This window comes from Schistocerca piceifrons, chromosome 4, assembly GCF_021461385.2.
Source record: "Schistocerca piceifrons isolate TAMUIC-IGC-003096 chromosome 4, iqSchPice1.1, whole genome shotgun sequence".
Taxonomy (NCBI): domain Eukaryota; kingdom Metazoa; phylum Arthropoda; class Insecta; order Orthoptera; family Acrididae; genus Schistocerca; species Schistocerca piceifrons.
The window spans coordinates 635723511-635747734 of record NC_060141.1 but is presented as its reverse complement, the minus strand read 5'-3'; the positions used below and the strand labels follow the sequence as shown (position 1 = coordinate 635747734).

General features: G+C 44.0%; 1 protein-coding gene across 1 annotated transcript in view; it reads left to right on the top strand.

Moving 5' to 3' along the window:
• The first annotated feature begins 5300 nt into the window (after window positions 1-5300).
• Window positions 5301-24224, top strand: part of LOC124794967 (protein slit-like) — an 807859-nt gene continuing 788935 nt past the window's right edge. The window contains 1 exon segment of the mRNA XM_047258696.1: window positions 5301-5366. Coding sequence (XP_047114652.1) covers window positions 5347-5366 — 20 coding nt within the window. The 5' untranslated portion in view covers window positions 5301-5346.

Sequence of the window (24224 nt, the reverse complement as noted above, 5' to 3'; positions counted from 1 at the left end):
GGCTGGAAACCTGTAAGTGAGCTTGACAATATCCAGGGTACAATTTGGAAGCCTGTTCTTACGAATATATGTGGTTTTTACCCCTCTGAGTCGCTAGAAGTCGAGGTCACAGTTTCGTCAGATGTTGTTACTAGGGACGTCACATCATTGCTGGTTTGTTGCTGTTTCTCACATCTTGAATTCACTAACTTTTGCAAATGCGGTTTATTCAGTTTTCTATACACTCTTTGTGACCGTGGCGTCATTGAACGGTGAAAGAATCGAACACTTTAGTAAATCTCCTTCACTAGCTCAAGACAAAACAAGATTTGCTTCTTCTTAAACAAAGCAACTTGTTTGTTATTGTTTCTAATTTACGGAACAGAGTCACAGACGATCTGTCGAACTAATGAGTATGTATCACAGTCTTCTACACACATCAAAAAAAGTTTTGCATCACCCCGGTTTCCAGAACTGAAGACAGACGCTGACTGTGGATGTTATATCACAGACACAATCCCTTTCACTGCTCAGAGGAGAGGTGTCACTAAACCCGCCCAAAGATGTTAACAACCATGCACGAGCAGCGCCTATTAGACAGAGGGGGTCCGACAGCCGATCACTTCGTCATTCCACCAGTAAGTAAGTACACGGCTCGCGTTGTCTGTAGTTCAACCATGCCTAGACGGTCAATATCGCGGTTCGATCGCATCCGCATTGTTACTTTGTGCCAGGAAGGTCTCTCAACAAAGGGAGGGTCCAGGCGTCTCGGAGTGAACCAAAGCGTGTTGTTCGGACGTGGAGGAAATACAGAGAGACAGGAAATGTCGATGACATGCCTCGCTCAGGCCGCCCAAGGGCTACTACTGCAGTGGATGACCACCACCTACGGATTATGGCTCGGAGGAACCCTGACAGCAACCCCACCATGTTGAATAATGCTTTTCGTGCAGCCACAAAACGTCATGTTCAACTCAAACTGAGCGCAATAGGCTGGATGATGCGAACTTAACTCCCGACGTCCATCTCGAGGTCCATCTTTGCAACCACGACACCATGCAGCGCGGTACGGATGGGCGCAACAACATGTCGAATAGACCGGTCAGGATTGGCATACGTTCTCTTCACCGATGAGTGTCGCATATGCCTTAATGCAGACGATCGTCCGAGACGTGTTTGGAGGCAACCCAGTCCGGCTGACGCCTTAGACACACTGTCCAGCGAGTGCAACAAGGTGGAGGTTCCCTGCTGTTTTGGGGTGGCATTATGTGTGGCCGACGTACGCCGCTGGTGGTCATCGAAGGCGCCATAACGGCTGTACGATACGTGAATGCCAACCTCCGACTGATAGTGCAACCATATTGGTAGCATATTGGCGAGGCATTCGTCTTCATGGACGACAATTCGCGCCCCCATCGTGCACATCTTGTGAATTGCTTCCTTCAGGAGAACAACATCACTCGACTAGAGTGGCCAGCATGTTCGCCAGACATGCACGCTATCGGACATGCCTGGGATAGATTGAAAAGGGATGTTTATGGGCGACGTGACCCACCAACCACTGTGAGGGATCTACGCCGAATCGCCGTTGTGGAGTGGGACAATTTGGACCAACAGTGCCTTGCTGAACTTGTGGTCAGTATGTCACGACGAATGCAGGCATGCATCACTGCAAGAGGACGTGCTACTGAGTATTAGAGGTACCGGTGTGTACAGCAATCTGGATCACCACCCCTGAAAGTCTCGCTGTGTGGTGGTACAACATGCAATGTGTGGTTTTCATGGTCAATAAAAAGGGCGGAATTGATGGTTTATGTTGATCTCTACTCCAATTTTCTGTACAGGTACCGGAACTCTCGGAACCGAGGTAATGTAAAACTTTTTTGATATGCGTACTTTCTGAAAGTAATTCGTGGAACCGTCGTTCACACAGCTGGTATTGAAATGGTGCTTCAAAAAGAGGGCGTGCATAAAGGTCATGTCACACATTTCATTATTTTTCAGGCACTTCGGATGCTGTTTAATCATTGAAACTTTGCTAACTTATTGTCCACGAGTTCTACTAATAAATAAATAAATAAAACATGAACGTTCCCTCTTAAAAGTAGGTCCATTCCAATATTTTTAATATATACTATCACACAAAATTTAAGGATGAAATTAACTTTAGCGTAATGTGTCACTGCTATGTAACATAGCTCGATGAAACTTGGAGCATACATAGAGAAAGCTGTTGCAGTACAGTAAAGAAGATATGCTTTCTGTAATTAATTCGTGTATATGCTCTCGAAGCTACAATATTCTTTGCAGTTCTATCAGCTGTTGTACGTTGCTAACATTAGATCTGAAGACGTCTAGATTGTTGGCCGAAATTAAACTCAAATAAAGATCATTTGCGATTTAGACTTCATGGGTTTTCAATTCCTGCCGTAAACGAAGAATTCAAATGAAGTTGTGAAAACGATGCCATTGCCGCCTAATGAACAGCCGGCCTAACCCGAAAGATCAGCAGTGCCTGAGAACGCAAAAAGGGGAATGTGGTCGAGCGGTATAGTGCGTGGCTGGAAACCGAAAGATGGTGGGGTCTACCTCGGCTGTTTTTTTTTTTTTTCACTTTGCCTTCTATTCACCTCTCAGTTATGTGGAGGTACACACTGAACGCCAAAGAGACTGGTATAGGCATGCGTATTCAAATACAGAGATTTGTAAACGGCACTGCGGTCGGCAACGGCTACATTAGACAACAAGTGTATGGCGCTGTTGTTGCATTGTTTGCTGCTGCTACAGTGGCAGGTTATCAAGATTTAAGTTTGAACGTGGTGTTATAGTCGGCGCACGAGCGATGGGATACATCATCTTCGACGTAGCGATGAAGTGGGGATTTTCCCGTACGACCATTTCACGAGTGTACTGTGAATATCAGGAATCCTCTAAAACATCAAATCTCCGACATCGCTGCGGCCGGAAAATGATCGTGCAAGAATGGGATCAACGACGACTGAAGTGCAACCCTTCCGTAAATTGCCGTAGGTTTCAATGCTGGGCCATCAACAAGTGTCAGCGTGCGAACCATTCAACGAAACATCATCGATATGGGCTTTTGGAGTAGAAGGCTCACTCGTGTACCCTTGATGACTGCACGACACAATGCTTTACGCCGCGCCTGGGCCCGTCAGCACCGACATTGGACTGTTGATGACTGGAAACATGTTGACTGGTTGGTCGAGTGTCGTTTCAAATTGTATAGAGAGTATGAACGTGTACGGGTATGGAGACAACCTCATGAGTACATGAACCCTGCTTGTCAGCAGGGGACTGTTCAAGCTGGTGCAGGCTCTGTAATAGTATGGAGCGTATGTAGTTGGGGTGATAGGGACCCCTGATACGTCTATATATGACTCTGGCAGGTGACACGTACGTAAGCATTATGTCTGATCACTTGTATCCATTCATGTCCACTGTGCATTCCGACGGAGTTGGGAAATTCCAGCAGGACAACGCGACACCCCATGCGTCCAGAATTGTTACACAGCGGCTCCAGGAACACTCTTCTGCATTTAAACACTTCCGCTGGCCACCAAACTCCCCAGACACGAGCGTTATTGAGCATATCTGGGGTGCCTTGCATGGTGCTGTTCAGAAGACATCTCCACCCCTTCGTACTCTAACGGATTTATAGACAACCCTGCAGGATTCGTGGTATCAGTTCTCTCCGGCACTACTTCAGACATTAGTCGAGTCCATGTCACGTCGTGTTGCCGCACTTCCGCGTGGCGAGCTCGCGGGGGACCCACACGATATTAGGCAGGTGTAGCAGTTTCCTTGGCTCTTCAGTGTTTATTTCGAAATATGATGTCAATTTCAGTCTGCCGATTTCTGCTTGTCTCAGATAAGCAATCTTAATTCGCACTCTTAATCCTCTGCAGATTCTTTGAACAACAGGCAGGGAGTTACCCAGTTTTGAAGTGTCGTAATAAATACGACCAATAACGAAAACATAACGCCTCATCATCAGGCAGACATGGGAATCTTACAATTTGAATTAATCAAATATTTTAACCAATAGTTTCCCTCAACTGATTGAGAAAAACTGTGTATTGAGAAATAGGCGAATCCAAAACTTATGGTGTTTTCTTTTTGATGCTGAAAGTAAAACCTATTTCGAGAAACTACTTCAGCAACTTTGTTTCGTATATCGGCAGTACGTTCTATCATCAGTGCAGCAGATGGTTCAACTTTAGCTTCCTCCCTTCCGTGAATCAAACCAAGATGTGGAAACGATTCTTTGCATGGCACGGCGAGAAAGTCCACGACAAAGAATTGCTCCAGTGAGTGTCAACAGTGCATACTAAGCTTCACAAGAGGACTGCTGTAACACGAGCTAAACATGTACAACACGTGTGTTTCTTATTTTTTATTTTATTTGTGTCGTAACAGCCAGCCTACGATACATATTGAATCACTCACACACATGCGCCCATGATTCACGTACAATTTATGCTGGCTGTAAACATATACTACTTACGTCATTGTGTGCTCCCATCATTGCCATCGGGTGTCACTCCAAACGGCGGTTCCGTATGGAACATATTACATTCAAGTCTTTAGACAGATTTCCTGCTCTATGCTGCTTATATCCTGTAAGTTACATGAAAGGATGATATTCAGCTGCTTAACGTGAAATTTATTCATAAAGCTACGCCTAATAAGTCTTCTAGCTGTAGACACTTAACTCTACCCTCGCTTAGCCGGGCCGGGTCGCTATTTATACGACAAAAAGGCTTTCTAAATTGTCATTGTTTGAGTTCATTGCCCCTCATAACCAACGTGATTAGTGGGCTTTTGTTTCGTGAAATAACACTACGCACACTTGTTGACACTGATTTATTTGCTTAAATTATTTTCTACCATTAGCTCGAAGTTGACATCTCGGTTCTCTCATGTCAGAGATTCGTACCTCTGCTTGGACGTCGTACAAAAACCAAAGCAGGAGATCGATAACTCAATTACTTACTAAGTCGTAAGTTTCATAAGCTTCCGCTGATGATTATATTTCGATTTTCTCGTTAATACTTACGATATGCATGAAAGAACTACTTCAGTACTATAAATAGTCCATTGTGTCATCTCATTCATATCTTTGCTTTTTCATATTCTCGGTGACAAAGCGTCTCTAGTCTGAACTATTTGATACTACCTTATTTCCATGAAAAGCTGCGTCATTCAGCAATAATCGCCAAATTCATCCTGTTTTTGTTAACATAAACGGATTTATTACAATTTGTATACTGAGTTTTTTGTTATTTGTGTTTCAGAGATCTTCAAGGAAACAACTTGACGGTCATCTTCGAGACGGACTTCGAGGACATGGGGAAGCTTCGGATCTTGTAAGTAAAACTCGAATTATTTTCTAGACTATCTTATAATAAACTGTACAGCTGTTAAGAATATTTACTAGATATTCTTAATAAGAAAGCACTAAGAAATTTTGTCGATACAGAGAAGATGCCTTTCAGTAGTCCCGCACGTCGCTCTTGCGATGAATATGAGGAACTTACAAATACGTTTATATTTGTGATAGCTATCCGACGAGCTTATAATCATGTTTCCTCATCTCTCTACATCGTTATAATGAACATATGCGTTCACCAAGAAAGAAGGAACAGCTGCTAATTAGTAGGGCTTACAAATCAATTTTGTAAGAAAGATAATCAGAAATAACAGACTTTCTTTCAGTGATCTGCACTAAATTGCATAGTGATATGTGTGCATTTTCGGTGTAGAAGTATACGGCTAAGCGACTGAAGTGACGTGACAAGTCATAAATATTTTTGGTATTCAGCTTCAGTAATTTCACTATCCTTGCAGAGAGAACCGTTTCCCTGTCATTAAGTTATATCGCTACACTGTATAACAATCTCAATACAACATTTGTCGATGAACTGAGAAAATTACTGAAAGAAGATACACCAGGGGCTTGCAGTCACTCTCATTTCTTTTCCAGGAAGTACAGTTATGAGATTACACTTTTCTTGAATATTTGGTCATTATTTTGATTTTATTATCCCATTGAGAAACAGCCCAATGTATTTTGTTGCTCATTAGGTCTTCTGAGATACTTTCGTTGATGGATTGTTCTTATCACTATAAGTGGTAATTTTTCTTTATATCCTCAGAACATTTTACTGAGTATTACTAATGTTCATTAATTTTCTTTGCAAGTTTATTTCATTTTTACCAAGTTTTTGTTCCAAATATTTTGATTTGAAGATTATGATGATATCTCCATGTTGAATATTCTCGAATCTTTGGCCAGGACAAATTACAAATAAAAGTCAAGCTTTTGGTGAATACCTCCAACTTTTCTTCAGTTCCTCTTGAATATAATGGAGGTAATCGTAGAAAGCTCGAGTTGCCGTGGCCAGTTGCCTGAGAATATATTACATGAATACGAGGGCTTCTTCGCTACATCGGAGATGCTGTGTCCCACCGCTCGGGTGTCGACTATAACACCACGTTCAAACTCACTTAAAACCTGACAACCTGACGTTGTAGCAGCAGTAGCCGATCTACGAGGGATATTCGGAAAGTTAGTTCCGATCAGTCAAGATATGGAAACCACTGTAAAAATCTAATAAAGCTTTGTACATATGTGTTCGACAGTGTCTCTAGTATGCCTGTCGGTTGCATCACTTCGCTCTTTTCAGTTCTGAGTGCATGGTGAGCACATCAAGATGCGTGGAAAATAGTGTCTCCCGCCAAGAATGAGATCCAGTCGAGAGATTTCGCCTGATGAAGACAACATTTTCGCACAGAAAACGAGCTATAGATGAGCGTAGAGAATTGGCGGGAAGAACAGGCGGCTGCCTTCTATGACGAGGGTATTGGAAGTTGGTACAACGCTATGACAAATGTCTAAGTCTGACTGGTGACCTCGTAGAGCAGTGGCTGGAAGCTGTAGCTAACTGTTGCAGATAAAATATTTCTGATTTTCAAAGTGGGTTCCATTACGCGATCAATCGGAACTTACTTTCCGAATAGCCCTAGTAACAACTGCGCCAGACGCTTGTTGTCTTCCATAGGCGTTGCCGACCTCAGCGCCGTATTTTGCCCGTTTACGTATATCTGTATTTGAATACGCATGCCTATACCAGTTTCTTTGGCGCTTCTGCCTATATGAAAGGCTAAAAGCAAACAGAAAATAAATATGTAAGGATTGCGTACCATCTTCAGAACAATAATGATACAATATTACTTCTATATCTATAAAATAATAATATTATTTACGAAGGTCTTACTTCTGGTATGAAAGTGGTGATTCCGAACACGTTTTCCACGGGAAACTCAAGTTTGGAAATAGAATTTCGTTATTGGGGCTACGTTTGAGAGCAGTTCATAGGGTTGAAGATTTTTAATGGATGCGTCATGAATAAGCTTCGACGACGTTTTTATCCACAAAGCAAATAAAATGCCCTCAGCTCTAGTATTGTACTCCATCTACTTTTACTAGAGACTGTTATAAGGTTTTAGGTGGTATGCTAAGTTCAGTGAAGTTGAATGAACACAACTGGAAACTGTGAGGCAGATTTAAACTAATTATAGTTATCGGGGGAGCAAATAAGGCAATATGAAGGATGAATGTTTCCTTTCGCGATGAGTTAAGTAAGGCAGGAAATTTCTTTACAAGGAAGAGGAATGGACTGAGCGGAGGCTGAAAACGCAAAGAAAAAAAAATGTAATGTGAAAAATCTGGTATTTTGGGTTCAAATTGTTCAAATGGCTCTGAGCACTATGGGACTTAATATATGAGGTCATCAGTCATCTATAACTTAGAACTACTTAAACCTAACTAACCTAAGGACATCACACACATCGATGTCCGAGGCAGGATTCGATCCTGCGACCGTAGCGAACGCGCGGTTCCAGATTGAAGCGCGTAAAACCGCTCGGCCACTCCGTTAGGCTGGTATTTTGGGAAAATATTCTATTGCCGCCACTTGGCACAAAGTGGTAGCGCCTTCCAGCAGCAAAGATAAAAGAAGAAGCATTCGTGGGTTGGGTTGTTAGGGGGAAGGAGACCAAACAGCGAGTTCATTGGTCTCATCGGATTAGGGAAGGAAGCCAGCCGTGCCCTTTCAAAGGAACCATCCCGGTGTTTGCCTGCAGCGATTTAGGGAAATCACGGAAAACCTAAATCAGAATTGCCGGACGGTGGTTGAACCGTCGTCCTCCCGAACGCGAGTCCAGTGTGCTAACCACTCCTCCACCTCGCTCGATATTCGTGCTGCCATAGCTTTAGGACAATGAACATTTCGAAGCACGTTGGACATTAAACACAAATGAGAATTTGGGTATATTTCCGGAAGACGACAGAAAACTTCCTCGAAAGAAAACGAGCTACCAGTACCAAAAATAAAGCATGTTGAGTGTCAGGGTTGAAGAAAATCAGCAGGATATGCGGTGCCATCATTCTCTGAAGATACAAGTGATGGGCTCCCCGGACTACTTCCCCAGGGTTGTATGGCCCTATCAGATAAACATTGCTAAAGATCGAATAAGGACATTTTTGCTATTAAAAGACGATATTATATAAAGTTACCGAATTAATCTTGCATTATGATTTGAGACAAAAAAGTCACACAGTGTTCTGGGAATGTTCATTTAAATTAAACGATACGAAGCAGATACTATGATAATACTGTATGATAACCTAATAAAAGTCCGCCCCCGGTAGCTGAGTGGTGTCGGCACGGTAGCTCAGCGTGTTCGGTCAGAGGGTTAGCTGCCCTCCGTAATAAAAAAAAAAAAAACTGAGTTAATCGACCAATAACGAACTTAAACGGATATCTTACGACGTCCGCCCCGAGCAGATGCAACGAACAAAAGAGAACAAAATGAGATTTGAAAAAAAAAAAAAAAATGTCGTCAGCGTGACAGAACGTCAATCCTAAGGGCTCGGGTTCGATTCCCGGCTGAGTCGGAGATTTTCTCTGCTCAGGGACTGGGTGTTGTGTTGTCCTAATCATCATCATTTCATCCCCATCGACGCGCAAGTCGCCGAAGTGGCGTCAAATCGGAAGACTTGCACCCGGCTAACGGCCTACCCGACAGGAGACCCTAGTCACACGACATTTATTTTTTTTACCTAATAAAAAGATTTTTAAAATTGTATTTGATATATCTTGAAACTTATCAGAAATATAAAGAAACGAAGTTGCAATAACTCAGAAACTATCTTTGATAGGAAAAAAATTACCCAGATTTCAATTCAGTACTGAAAGTTCAACCTGGACCACCAAGTATTTCACCAACCTTTTTATAATTTACGATACCCCTCAACCACTGTGTTCCCTCTATTGCTCTTCATTCCATTGTATGATCACTGGAGTCTCAGTAGCGTCGCCAACACGAAATAATGGAGTCAAAAAAGCATTTCCGTATCGCGTATATACGTCCTGGGCTGATACATAAAACAGGAAAAGAAAAATTCTCTAGCAGCCAGATTTAATCTCCGCATATATCGCGAAACTTCCCTGACTCGCAGAGAGCCGAGCCATAGTTAGCGAAATTGTTCTGTAAAAACCGTTGGGGCCGAAACTTCTGGCCGTGCGGTGCTCGCCAGAGTTGGCTTTCTGACAGCGCCGTGGACGCGGCGCAATTTCTCCTCCGCTAATTAAGTGGGCCATATTTACGAGCCTGAACCGCCAGTTCCTCCACTTTTTGAAACAAAAACAATGTTTCGTCCGTGAATTACCAAAATTAAGTGCGAGTCATAATTTTCATTCTGAAATTACTCTTTCACGTTCATATTAATTAATGTGGGAGGATAAATACCGCCTGATTTTTGTTCTCCATGAGCGCCGGAAACCGCAACACAAAGTAGTCATATGTGCATATGTAGAAGCTTGCTGTAGCAAGGTGGTAAAAGATTGCCCGGTTTAAAAATAACAATGAAGGTTACCTTTCAGAATATTTCCATGCTCTGTATCTTCATAGCATGATACACCACATTATATCTAACGTCTCCAGAGTAATGAGAAATTAAAATCAACATACTGTCATCGATTTCAAAATGCAGTTTTATTGTACGGAATCTAATAATTAAACGTAGTCAAATTGAATACAGTTTCAACAACACAGTGAACATTTTACTGTATCCCTCTGAATAAAATGATTACCGTGAAATTTTTGAGTATTAATTGTCCGAGAGGTGGGACACATCGCATTGACAACAGCAGTACTATGGTAAGAATAATATGAAACTGTAGACTTTTTAGGTTAATTATTGTTGAAAACTTTGCTGGAGAAAGTCAGCAATCCAAACAGAATATTTGAAATTAATTACAAAACAGTCTAGATCGCAAAGGCACCTTTACTACAGGGTGACCGGTTTCGAGCATCAGACGATTATCTCCAAAAAAAAAACCTGTAATATGATACAAGATATGAATTAGAGAGATACACAGAAAGAACTTAAAATTAGCTATAAAATTACAATACATGGATATACAATGTTGAGAATGGCTGTACACGGAGAAGGAACCGCTAAATGACGACAGTCAGCTGCTGGAGAGAGCAGCGCAGCTATTTCTTAAATATTGAAGGCTGCGCCTGCAGCTAACAGCATGATGTCAGTTAGCCAGTCAGATATAAGTCGAGATTATTGTGTAGTAAAAGCCGTACTCTTTAGTAAATTGAATATCAGAGTTGAGTATAATAATTTTACAATAAAGCAGAAACAGCTTGTTAATGCAGCTGTTGTCAAATAAATATACAGAGAACTTTAGAAAAGGAAATAAATGATTTTATATCCTTCTTCACACTGATTTTTATTGTGACCCTTATTATTGTTGTGCTTCACGATATTTTATTCACATTAAGTGGATAGTGACATTTTAATGTTTCATATTATCTTCTTACATTTGTACTGTGTGTTTACATTGTATAAATAATTGGCACGTTAGGTCACAGCACGGTATTTTTAATTTATACTTGTTCGTCATGAAGTTATCTTAATTTTTGACGTTACTTATTTTTTCACTAGTTACAACTTAATATATTTTCGTAATATGGGCACATATTTTTCTTTACTACTGCTAGCCTCGCATAACGCTGTTGTTGTTATTTGCTAGCAAATTACGATCAAGAACTATTTACAACATATCGAGGCATACATTAAGGGCTACATTTATGTTCTGGGACTGCATCTACGAGGCGTTCTCTACTGAGGTTCATTTATCGATGTTTGTGGCCGCTTCAATTGAAAACGCCTGAGATCAGCGTCTACCATCTCTATAGTAATCACACCTCAAAAGAAGTTTTGCATCGCCTCGGTTCCGAGAGTTCCGGAACCTGTACAGCAAATTGGAATAGAAATCGACATAAACATCATTTCCGCCCTTTGTATTGATCATGAAAACCACACATTGCATGTTGTACCACCATACAGCGAGACCTTCAGAGGTGGTGGTCCAGATTGCTGTACACACCGGTACCTCTAATGCCCAGTAGCATGTCCTCTTGCACTGATGCATGCCTGTATTCATCGTGGCATACTATCCATAAGTTCATCAAGTTGATCCAGATTGTCCCACTCCTCAACGGCGATTCGGCGTAGATCCCTCAGAGTGGTTAGTGGGTCACGTCGTCCATAAACAGCCCTTTTCAATCTATCCCAGGCATGAAACTTCCTGGCAGATTAAAACTGTGTGCCGGACCGAGACTCGAACTCGGGAGCTTTGCCTTTCGCGGGCAAGTGCTCTACCAACTGAGCTACCCAAGCACGACTCACGCCCAGTCCTCACAACTTTACTTCTGCCAGTACCTCGTCTCCTGCCTTCCAACCTTTACAGAAGCTCTCCTGCGAACCTTGCAGAACTAGCACTCCTGAAAGAAAGGATATTGCGGAGAAATGGCTTAGCCACAGCCTAGGGGATGTTTCCAGGATGAGATTTTCACTCTGCAGCGGAGTGTGCGCTGATATGAAACTTCCTGGCAGAGCACTTGCCCGCGAAAGGCAAAGGTCCCGAGTTCGAGTCTCGGTCCGGCACACAGTTTTAATCTGCCAGGAAGTTTCATATCAGCGCACACTCCGTTGCAGAGTGAAAATCTCATTCAGGAAATATCCCAGGCATGTCGATACGGTTAATGTCTGGAGAATATGCTGGCAACTCTAGTCGAGCGATGTCGTTGTCCTGAAGGAAGTCATTCACATGTGCACGATGGGGCTACGAATTGTCGTCCATGAAGAAGAAAGCCTCGCCAATATGCTGCCGATATGTTTGCACTATCGGTCGGAGGATGGCATTCACATATCGTACAGCCGTTACGGCGCCTTCGATGACCAGCGGCGGCGTACGTAGGCCCCACAGAATGCCACCCCAAAACAGCCCGGAACCTCCACCTTGCTGTACTCGCTGGACAGTGTGCCTAAGGCGTTCACCCGACTCGGCTACCTCCAAACACGTCTCCGACGATTGGTTGAAGGCATATGCGACACTCATCGGTGAAGAAAACTCAATGCCAATCCTGAGCTGTCCATTCGGCATGTTGTTGGGACCATTTGTACCGCGCTGCATGGTGTCATGGTTGCAAAGATGGACCTCGCCATGGACGTCGGGAGTGAAGTTGGGCGTCATGCAGCCTATTTTGCACAGTTTGAGTAGTAACACGACGTCCTGTGTCTGCACGAAAAGCATTATTCAACATGGTGGCGTTGCTGTCAGGGTTCCTTCGAGCCATAATCCGTAGGTAGCGATCATCCACTGCAGTAGTAGCCCTTGGACGGCCTGAGCGAGGCATGCCATTGACAGTTCCTGAATCTCTCTATCTTCTCCATGTCTGAACAACATCGCTTTGGTTCACTCCGAGATGTCTCAACACTTCCTTGATTGAGAGCCCTTCCTGGCACAAAGTAAAAATGCGGACGCGATCGAACCGCGGTATTGACCATCTAGGCATGGTTGAACTATAGACAACACGAGCCGTGTACCTCCTTCCTGGTGGAATGACTGGAAGTGATCGGCTGTCGGACCCCCTCCGTCTAATAGGCGCTGCTCATGCATGGTTGTTAACATCTTTGGGCGGGTTTAGTGACATCTCTGAACAGTCAAAGGGTCTGTGTCTCTGATACAGTATCCACAGTCAAAGTCTATCTTCAGGAGTTCTGGGAACAGGGGTGATGGAAAACTTTCTTTGATGTGTGTATTTTGTGTAGCATGCTCTCTTACGCGTTCCGATAACTGAGGATGTTGAGTGCAAGTGCTAATCTAACATAGAGGGCATTTTTTTCAAGTTATCAGTCTTCTGACGGGTTTGATGCAGCCCGCCACGAATTCCTCTCGTGTACCAACGTGTTCACCTCAGAGTAGCATTTACAACCTACGCCCTGAATTACTTGCGGGATGTATTCCATTCCCTGTGTTCCTCTGCTGTTTCCTCTAGTACCATGGAAGTTATTCGGTGATGTCTTGACAGATGTCCTACCATCCCTTCCTTTCTTCTTGTCAGTGTTTTCCATCTATTCTTTACCCCGACGATTTTGCGGAGAACCTCCTCATTCCTTACGTTATCAGTCCACCTAATTTTCAACATTTTTTTTGTAGCACCGCCTCTCAGAGGCTTCGATTATCTTCTTTCCGCGTTTTCTCACAGTCCATGTTTTACAGCCATACATTGCTGTGCTCCAAAATGTATATTCTCGGGAAGTTCTTTCTCGAATTAGGGCCTATATTTGATACCAGTAAACTTCTCTTGGCCAGGAATGCCCTTTCTGCCAAAGCTAGTCTGCTTTTTCTTTCCTTCTTGCTCCGTCCATCATGGGTTATTTTGCTCGCTATGTAGCAGAATTCCTTAAGTTCAGTCCTGATGTTAAGTTTCTCGCTGTTATTTCTGCTAATTCTCATTACTTACGTCTTTCTTTGATTTACTCTCACTACATATTCTGTGATCATTAACGAATTCATTCCACTCAACAGACCCTGTACTCTTCCTCACTTTCACAGAGTGTAGCAATGTCATCAGCGAATCTTGTCATGACATACTTTTACCTTGAATTTTAATCCCACTGTGGAATATTTATTTCCGTCGTTGCTTCTTCGACGTATACATGTTGTTCGTAAATTCCTATTACAGACTTCTAGGATGTGTAGAGGGGAGTAATTATGGAATACTTTGTGTAGGCCGGCCGCTGTGGCCGAGTGGTTCTAGGCGCTTCAGTCCGGAACCGCGCTGCTGCTACGGTCGCAGTTTCGAATCCTGCCTCGGGCATGGATGTGTGTGATGTCCTTAGGTTAGTTAGGTTTAAGTAGTTCTAGGGGACTGATGACCTCAGATGTTAAGACCCATAGTGCTTAGAGCCATTTGAACCAATTTTGAGCCGCGCGGGATTAGCCGAGCGGTCTAAGAGGCTGCAGTCATGGAGTGTGCGGGTGGTCCCGGCGGAGGTTCGAGTCCTCGCTCGGGCATGGGTGTGTGTGTTTGTTCTTAGGATAATTTAGGTTAAGTAGTGTGTAAACTTAGGGACTGATGACCTTAGCAGTTAAGTCCCATAAGATTTCACACACATTTCAACATTTTGAACCAATTTTGAACTTTGTGTAGGAACCAACGTCTGGAAACGTACCGCTTCCGTTCTACGACGGGTTCAATTCAAATGTTTAGCTCATCCATTTCAGATTGAGAAATTGTATTAGGCGTGACGCAGTATCGTTATAATATAATAATACTAAAAGAAACATAATGAAATATTCTTTTATCACTTAAATACATTTGTTTGTATTAACACTTAAACATTATGTTTTCATATTATTCCGAAACAGAAAAGAACACAGACTACGTACAGAACAGTACTGATGCATTACAAAAGTGGCTGGATTGGCGACCACCGACGTTGTTACAGACATTGTACCTACGAACTTCTGGTACACACTCTCCATCCAACCTGGTATCTCTTCAGTTTCTAGTGCAGCGGCCAGAACTCGTGCCAGTACGTCCATTCTGTCTCTACAGGAACTTTGTAAATTAAACTTTGCATACGACCCCAGAGGAAATAGTACACGTTATCCTGACTACCCTATTGCACACCAGGTCAAACAGCTCTGAGACTTTTTTCTTTCACTGAGAAGACGTGGACGCGTTGTAACTAACCTGTTTCTACGGGTTATTACGTTAAGAGTGGGAATGGAAATGCTTATTGATTGTGAAATTAACGTGAGAAGATCAGGGTCGCCACCGACTCTAACCATGCAACTAATCAAAGGTTTGGCCGAGTCGGAAAATAAATTAATTTGATCACAGACCAAAAACCATAAAAATACGTACGTCGTGATATCGCTCATAGGGGATGCGATGTAATTAATAGTATTTCCTCTGCACTGTCCACGAGAATCGACCATTTAAAATAAAATAGCACATGCATGAACACTGTGCAGAAGATCAGCTCTCAGCAACAAACCGGAAAATAATACTTAATCTAAAGCATTTTCTTTAAAATAAAAGGGGAAACTAATCACTGGACCTGTGCGAAAGGAAACGTTTTGGATGTTCTAACAGGAAAGCTACGAGACGAGTGGCTTAGGTGCGAAAACATAACTTCGGAATGCAAGAGAAAATTGTGTATAAAATCATTTATTCCTAAGATGTGGATGTGAGACATGTACACAATTCCTGATAACATTAATTCCTAAAACATTAAAGAAAAGCATCGATACATACACCGTTATAATCTTCACTTAAAATCATAGTTTTGAATCATTCATACAACTGCTGTTGCCTGATCGCAATAACTCGTGAAACGGTACACGTTTCGCAGTACACCCGCGTGCCGACGTGGTTTGTGGAGACGCAATTTCTAGTTATCGTGGCCAAGTTGCAACAATATCACATCACACAATCATGAACAGTTAACATTCTTTAAAACAAACATGAGACCGGACAGTTAGTGATGACGGTAGCCCAACAAACTTTAATGTTCAACCACGTGGTCGGTTCCCCAAGGACGAAAGAGACATAAAGCAAGGAAAATTTACGAGAAGACAAAGCTATTAATATTTAGAAAAATGAAAGCTTATCTTATCGACACCTTTGTGTGGCGTTCTTCCGGTGGATCCCAGTCTGCTATAGAAATTCACTAAAAGAAAAATCTGCCAAAGTTTTGCATCCCTTGCTGCGACAAGGCACGCAATCTTTCTGAGTTGAAAAGCGAGACCGAAAGCTAACAACTCTCCCCTCGCCAAGTAACAACGCGCCACGCGGTCAGTCTAACTCACCCTCCTTCGACTGGAACACAGCTGTGGACGCTTCCCGTACCGGCGGCAGACTGCCTCCCTTTTTCATCTCCAGCCTCCTCCACGCTCCGCGTGGCCCGGGAAACCCAAAGGTGCCATTTACGCCACCAACCTAACGCAGGCGGATTTCTCACAAGTAGCGCAAACCTCTTTGCCCTGACCACTACGAGAGTTGGCTATTCTGTAGGCGTACAATTGCTGTTGAATCTGTATCACTATCGCAGACTTTCTGCAGCAGACTACGCCACCGTCTAGCAGCGTGACACACAACCACATTCATTCAATCACACCACTATGAGAGTTATGAGAAAAGATCAACAAGGAAAGGAAAGAGAAATGCTAGTGAAAATGGGCTACCGGACTAATGAATGGTGGCTACAGGACCCTTTCAGCGTTACACATCTGAAGTGAAGCCGTCGTAGAACGGAAAGGGTACATTTCAGGAGATGCGTTCCTGTTCAGAATAGGATGCACTCAGTCCCGTCTACAAATCCTAAAAGTTGGTATCGGGAATTTCCGAACACCCTATTGACTGAACGGTAGGGGCGAACGGCTACATCCCTTTTTTACACGCTTTTTAATCCAATCACTTCGTTCTGGGCATAGGAGAGACAATCGTGGGGCACCACAGGAAACGGATTGCTCTGAGAGAGAGTGAGGGGGGGGGGGGGGGGGGGGAGGGGTGGATGTATGGCATGCACGTTCCGCGCAGACCCCGGGGGCGACAGAGTCTCGCGAAGAAGCATAGGGGAACCGTTTTCGTCTTTTCTTTCGAGCACTCAAGAGCGACCACTCGGCATTGGCAAATGCAAAAAGCCCACGTCCTGTGCTTTGTGCTCGCGCGCTCCGAGTGAGAGGAGCCAAGGAAAGGAAAGCGCCGGGGACACGGTGCGTCGCGGAGGTGGCCCGGCTGTCCCGGGAACGTTCCCTGGGGACAAAGGGGGAGGGGCGCGCAAGACGCAGCAGCCGTAGCGGGGAAAGGCTCTATTAAATTCTCACAGGCGAGGGCGCGCGCTGAAAGCGGCGAGGCGGCGTTCTGCGGCTGAAGCTGGCCAATTAATGACACAGTGGCGGCGCTGGCGGCGGGTGCCGGTGAGCTGAAATACAGCGCCTCTGCCGGCGACAGCTAGCATCGCGGCACGGCCCGCCCTAGCGAGGGAAGCCGCGGCGGTGACTTTGGCTGCCCCGCGCCGCACTTTCCGCGCAATTAACGGCTGCCCATTGCTCTCCAGAAATGACGAGAAACGTTAATTGCCCCCGCTGGCATCCAATACGAAACAGATTGGGTTACACATCTGCACAATCCGCACGTAAATAAAAACGGACTATATTACTTTTACGGCGATTATTGAGGAAATTAACTTAGCCCCGGATTCCTGTTTGGTGTGGAGCCTCATCATGAGACGGTGGTGGCTGGTGCTCATTTTCGTTGGTATGGCCCAGATAAAAAATGAATAACTTTATAACGGGATTGTTCCGAACTGTTGTACACTACTGGCCATTAAAATTGCTACACCACGAAGATGACGTGCTACAGACGCGAAATTTAACCGACAGGAAGAAGATGCTGTGATATGCTAATGATTAGCTTTTCAGAGCATTCACACAAGGTCGGCGCCGGTGGCGACACCTACAACATGCTGACATGAGGAAAGTTTCCAACCGATTTCTCATACACAAACAGCAGTTAACCGGCGTTGCCTGGTGAAACGTTGTTGTGATGCCTCGTGTAAGGAGGAGAAATGGGTACCATAACGTTTCCGACTTTGATAAAGTTCAGATTGTAGCCTATCGCGATTGCGGTTTATCGTATCGCGACATTGCTGCTCGCGTTGGTCGAGTTCCAATGACTGTTAGCAGAATATGGAATCGGTGGGTTCAGGAGGAACGCCGTGCTGGATCCCAACGGCCTCGCATCACTAGCAGTCGAGATGACAGGCATCTTATCCGTATGGCTGTAACGGATCGTGCAGCCACGTCTCGATCCCTGAGTCAACAGATGGGGACGTTTGCAAGACAACAACTATCTGCACGAACAGTTCGACGACGTTTGCAGCAGCATGGACTATCAGCTCGGAGACCATGCCTGCGGTTACCGTTGACACTGCATCACAAACAGGAACGCCTGCGATGGTGTACTCAACGACGAACGTGGGTGCACGAATGGCGAAAAGGAATTTTTTCGGATGAATCCAGGTTCTGTTTACAGCATTATGATGGTAGCATCCGTGTTTTTCGACATCGCGGTGAACCCACATTGGAAGCGTGTATTCGTCATCGCCATACTGGCGTATCACCCGGCGTGATGGTATGGGGTGCCATTGGTTACACGCCTCGGTCACCTCTTGTTCGCATTGACGGCACTTTGAACAGTGGGCGTAACATTTCAGAGGTGTTACGACCCGTGGCTCTACCCTTCATTCGATCCCTGCGAAACCCTACATTTCAGCAGGATAATGCACGACCACATGTTGCAGGTCCTGTAGTGGCCTTTCTGGATACAGAAAATATTCGACTGCTGCCCTGACCAGCACACTCTCCAGATCTCTCATCAATTGAAAACGTCTGGTCAATGGTGGCCGAGCAAGTGGCTCGTCACAATACGCCAGTCACTACTCTTGATGAAGTGTGGTATCGTGTTGAAGCTGCTTGGGCAGCTGTAACTGTACACGCCATTCAAGCTCTGTTTGACTCAATGACCAGGGGTATCAAGGCCGTTATTACGGCCAGAGGTGTTTGTTCTGGGTGCTGATTTCTCAGTATCTATGCACCCAAATTGCGTGAAAATGTAATGACATGTCAGTTCTAGTACAATATATTTGTCCAATGAATACTCGTTTATCATCTGCATTTCTTCTTGATGTAGCAATTTTAATGGCCAGTAGTGTATATTACGTTTACGGCGTTTATTGAGGAAATTAACTTAGCCCCTGTTTCCTGTTTGGTGTGCAGCCTCATCATGAGACGGTGGTGGCTGGTGCTCACTTTCGTTGGTGCGGCCCAGATAAAAAAATCAATAACTTTATAACTGAATTGTTCCTAACTGTTGTAATATAACTTTCATTTGTATCATTTATGGCAAAGGAAATGAACCTTTCAGCAGGTTTCTTTCTCTTCAAAATGGTTCAAATGGCTCTAAGCACTATGGGACTTAACATCTGAGGTCATCAGTCCCCTAGAAATTAGAACTACTTAAACCGAACTAAGATAAGGACATCACACACATCCATGCCAAGCAGGATTTGAACCTGCGACCGTAGCAGCCGCGTGGTTCCGGACTGAAGCGCCTAGAACCACTCGACCACAGCGGCCAGCCCTTTCGATTCATACACGACAATATACTGACAACCACACTTTTGCAGATAATATTAGTCGTTTCGCTTGAGCGTACAGAAACAGAAGTGGCAGCATGAATATCTTTAATCAGTTCTTCAATGTAATCGTGATACATACAGTCTAAAAGTTCATTTTGTATAGTGTGTGATGTATATTTACAGATGGAAGAACTAGAGCTTATCTAACACTGTCTCAAGTCTTTCAAGAAGAGCAAGCAAATCCAAGAAATTAACACTGTTAGCTGACTCCCGTTTACCATTGGGAACTCTTAGTGCCAACTCATCAGTTCCATAAAACGTTAAGCACTTTGCTATTGTGTTTAACATGTTTCTATTCGTCATAACTAATTGATTATGTTTCTGAACCTACATTTCATACGCTGACTCAATCTGAGCAGCAATATTAATGGTGCAGAACATTTTGTATTTACAAGAATTTTCTTAATGTTATTCACTTTCCTCATGTTTCTTAATTCGTTTACGTAAATGATTTAGATCCTGACAGCCATCTGTTGTCCACAATCCTCCATCAAGCGACACACAATAGAAACAGTGTTAACGATGATATATTGCTGTAAGTTCTGTTCTTCTTTATACTGAGTTGAGACATCAAGAAATCTTTTGGTTGATGTCTATCTAGCCACATAATTTCTAGATTTTCTTTCTTACTTAATAAAGTGTGTTTTTAGCGGACAATTTGCTTTACTCATTTTGAAATCACTATAAGAACACTTAAGTTTCAAGCACAGCTCCAGAATATGGAACACTGTTGAGAGATAGAACGGTTTCCTATTTGCGACGTTTTCCATTGAAGAATGGCAATAGGGGAGCGGGGTAGGGGCCTGAGGGATGCAGTAATGCACATGACAGCGACTGCTGGCAGGTGCGGTAAACGATGTGGGTGAAAATTCGGGCTACAGGCCCAAGCTAGCTGTCCGCAAACACTGTAGACTTACACTCAGATGGGAGAGTGGTAACGTGACAGACAGAAGGGGAGAAAGAGGGCTGTGCGCCAACTGGGCCGTCCACCAGGTGCGCAGGAGGTGACCCTAAACTATGCCATGTCAAGAGGCAAAGCAGAGAGAGAGAAATAGCTCTATCACTGTGATTCCAGTTTTCGCAGCCGGCGTTGTAGTTCATGTAAGGGCTATCTGTTACTGCCCCCTTTTTTTCTTTTTTTTTGTATTTTTGTTCGTTGTCGATCGTTGGGTGTGGTCGTTGCGGACGTCACATGACATCTGTTAAAGTTCGTTTGTTGATGCTTCCACTCAGTTTTTTTTATTATAGAGGCCAACCAGTTCTCTGACCGAACACGCTGAGCTACCGTGCCGGCTATTCCCTCGGCATTTCGTCACTTTGATGAATGCTTTGCGTGGAGGGTGAGGGAGAATTAGCGTAAACGCATGGCGAGGCTACTCGCAGCTCGAGTAACGTTGTGTGTAACTGCAACAGACCTGATTACCTTTAGTCTCTGTCACATGTACTACATCAAAATCATGTCGCACTCATCCTGTTTCATATGGTACTGAAAAGACACACAGAATAAAATTATACCACAAAATTCCTGGTGGGGCCAGACCCGTCTGGCCCTCAAGAGTGATCCACCCTTGTCATGAGGTGAGTCTGCTATACGTACCTCAAATTAATATGTGGTAGGCTCTGACCGTTACGGGACCATTTCTTGTAAACATCAATTGTGCTACACAACTGTCTAGTAGTAATTTACCTGTGTCTTTAGAGTTATTTGGATTTTGTTGGGAGCTGTACCGTGGCTAGCGTGATGACTGGACAAAGATGATTGTTTCAAATTATGAAAACATCCAGTGATCAGTGTACTAATCATTTGTGGTCGTAAAGAAGTGCTAAATGAAGTAAAATGTTCTGGTTTAATTGTTGTGTTCTAAAATTTTATGGTTTCAATTATCAGATTAGTATGAGTGGTGTGATGCAAAACGATTCCGTTCCTGCTCCCCTACACCGATACCTTACGAGTGGCAACCGTAACAGGACAATCCCAAAGTTCCAAGTTTGTGTCTTGCCACGGCCGCCACTTTGTCTGTGGTTTGGGGGGGGGGGGGGGGGGGCGGGGAATGGTGGGCGTCCCTGCTACTTGAATAATCGGAACCAAAAACTTATAGGATACAACAGTTAAATTCAGTGATTGATACACGCATATGCCTTCCCTTTCTCATATACTTAGTACTGTCGCTGCTTTTACAACTTCAATCACCCTATCCAACTCCCAATGCTAGACATCGACTCAACCCCAAATACAATTCTTTGTAGTCCAAGGACACAGATAGCTTGAATATTTCGTCCTTAAAGTATGGTAACGCGAGGACTGTGATTGTCGATAAGTATAACGGAGCTGACTGTTTTATTACACAGATAGCTTACTAAACCAGTCTTTCAAGTGACAGACCAGCGCTCCTTAGCACTCCTCACTAAGCGACTCTCACAGTGCCTGGTTGCTGAGGTAGTTGATTCGCAAAATGTGTTGAGGGCCTCTTGTCTGATGCTGCGTACTTTTGTAGGACGATTGATGTCCACAAATGTGGTCATGTGGCGTACATATTACAAGTCAATTTGATGTTAATCATCACATACATCTGAAGATGTTATTGGATGTGTCGATATGGACAATGACAAAATAAAATGAAGATTATTTAACTACAGTCTGAGGCAAAGTTTATTTTACGTAATTAAACAATCGATTGCGTTTCCTGCAGCCCCGTTTACGATAAAAAGCTATAATATGCTGTTATAGCGTATTTCACATTTACAGCAAGGTTGGCAAGGATGGAAAAAGAATTAAGGTTTAGCGTGCGGTGTACAACGTCAGTACAGATGGAGACGGATTTTCAAACAGCTTATAGGTATGCAGCCGGGCGGTGTCTTCGGCAACTTCCTATATTTCGACAGATGCACACCCCGTTATTTTCAAGGTACAAATGCGACCTATACGAGATTGGAATAACATAGAATTGTGAAGGTGGTTCGATCAACCCTCTGCCAGGCACTTAAATGTGATTTACAGAGTATCCATGTAGATGCAGATGTAGAAACCTCTGTGTAAAGATATTGAAAACTTCGGTAGGCGGGGCTACACTGACCAAAATCCATAATACGACATATACACGAAGGCAACACACAAACGCCGTAAACAACTAGCGCCATGACAAAAAACATGCACTAATAAGCGAAAACATTATGACCACTGCTCACCGCGGAGCTGAATGCGTCTGGTGGCGTTACGGGCACATGACGCGGTAACAGAATTTATAAGCGGAGCAGACACGGACGGGGAATCACCTTAGCGAAGATATGAGCTGCAAATGACAAAATCTATTGAGATAAGCGACTTTTGACAAAGGGCAGATTACGCAGAGTCTGTGAACGAGTGTCTGAAAACGGCGAAGCTGGTAGAATGTTCACGTGCTACTGCCGTGAGCATTTGCGGAAAAAGGTAGAAAGAGAATGAAACTACCACTAGGCGCTAAATCGTTGCACGTCCACGACTCTTCACAGATCGTGGAGTTCGGAGGTTTGTCTGCTCTTTAAAGTAGAAGCACAATGCTGGCGCACGCACCGTTCATCGTACATCGTTGAACATGGACCTCCGCAGCAGGCCATCCCCTACGTGTTCACATGTCGACTTAACGACATCATCAATTACGATTGCTGTGAGCACGGGACCATCGGGATTCGATTGTCGATCAGTGGAAGCGTGTCGAGTCTTCGGTTGAGTCTCATTATTTCTACACTAGGTCACTGGTCGTCTCCGCAAACGCCGTTATCGAGGGGAACAGCGGCTCAGAATGTGCAGCGCATCACGAATGCAGCCTGGTGGGAGCCGTATTATGTAATTGGAGACATTCTCCTGCTCTTGCATGGGACTCTTGGTAGTAATCGAAGACACCTAACAGCTGGGAACTACCTACATTCTTTCATGTTTGATGTCTTCTCCGAAGGCGGTGTCATCTTTCAGCAATATAATTGTCCATGTCTCGGAGCCAGAAACGTAGTTCAAATGGTTCAAATGGCTCTGAGCACTATGGGACTTAACAGCTATGGTCATCAGTCCCCTAGAACTTAGAACTACTTAAACCTAACTAACCTAAGGACATCACACAACACCCAGCCATCACGAGGCAGAGAAAATCCCCGACCCCGCCGGGAATCGAACCCGGGAACCCAGACGTAGAAACGTAGTACAGTGGCTTGGAGAGCACTATAGTAAACTCACTATGAAGTTTCGGTGACTAAATTGGCCTGTTGTAAATTCTATGGAACCCATCTGGGTCGCTAACATGATCCATCGTGGCGTACTCAAACGAGCGGCCTGTTATTTACATGAATTACATGACGTGTGCGTAGACATCGAATGCCACATACCTCCACAAACCTACCGACGAACTGTCGGATCCCTGATACAAGGAATCAGTGACGTTTTTCGTTCAAAATTCGGGCAAACAAGATGTTAAGCAGGTGGTCACAATGTTGTGGCACATCACTGTATATGACCAGCATCAGAAGTTATCGGTTGTGAATATTAGTAACCAGCGGGTGAGCAAGTAGTATTAACTCTGACCGTTGTATGACCAGGGAGAGTCCGTGATTCTAA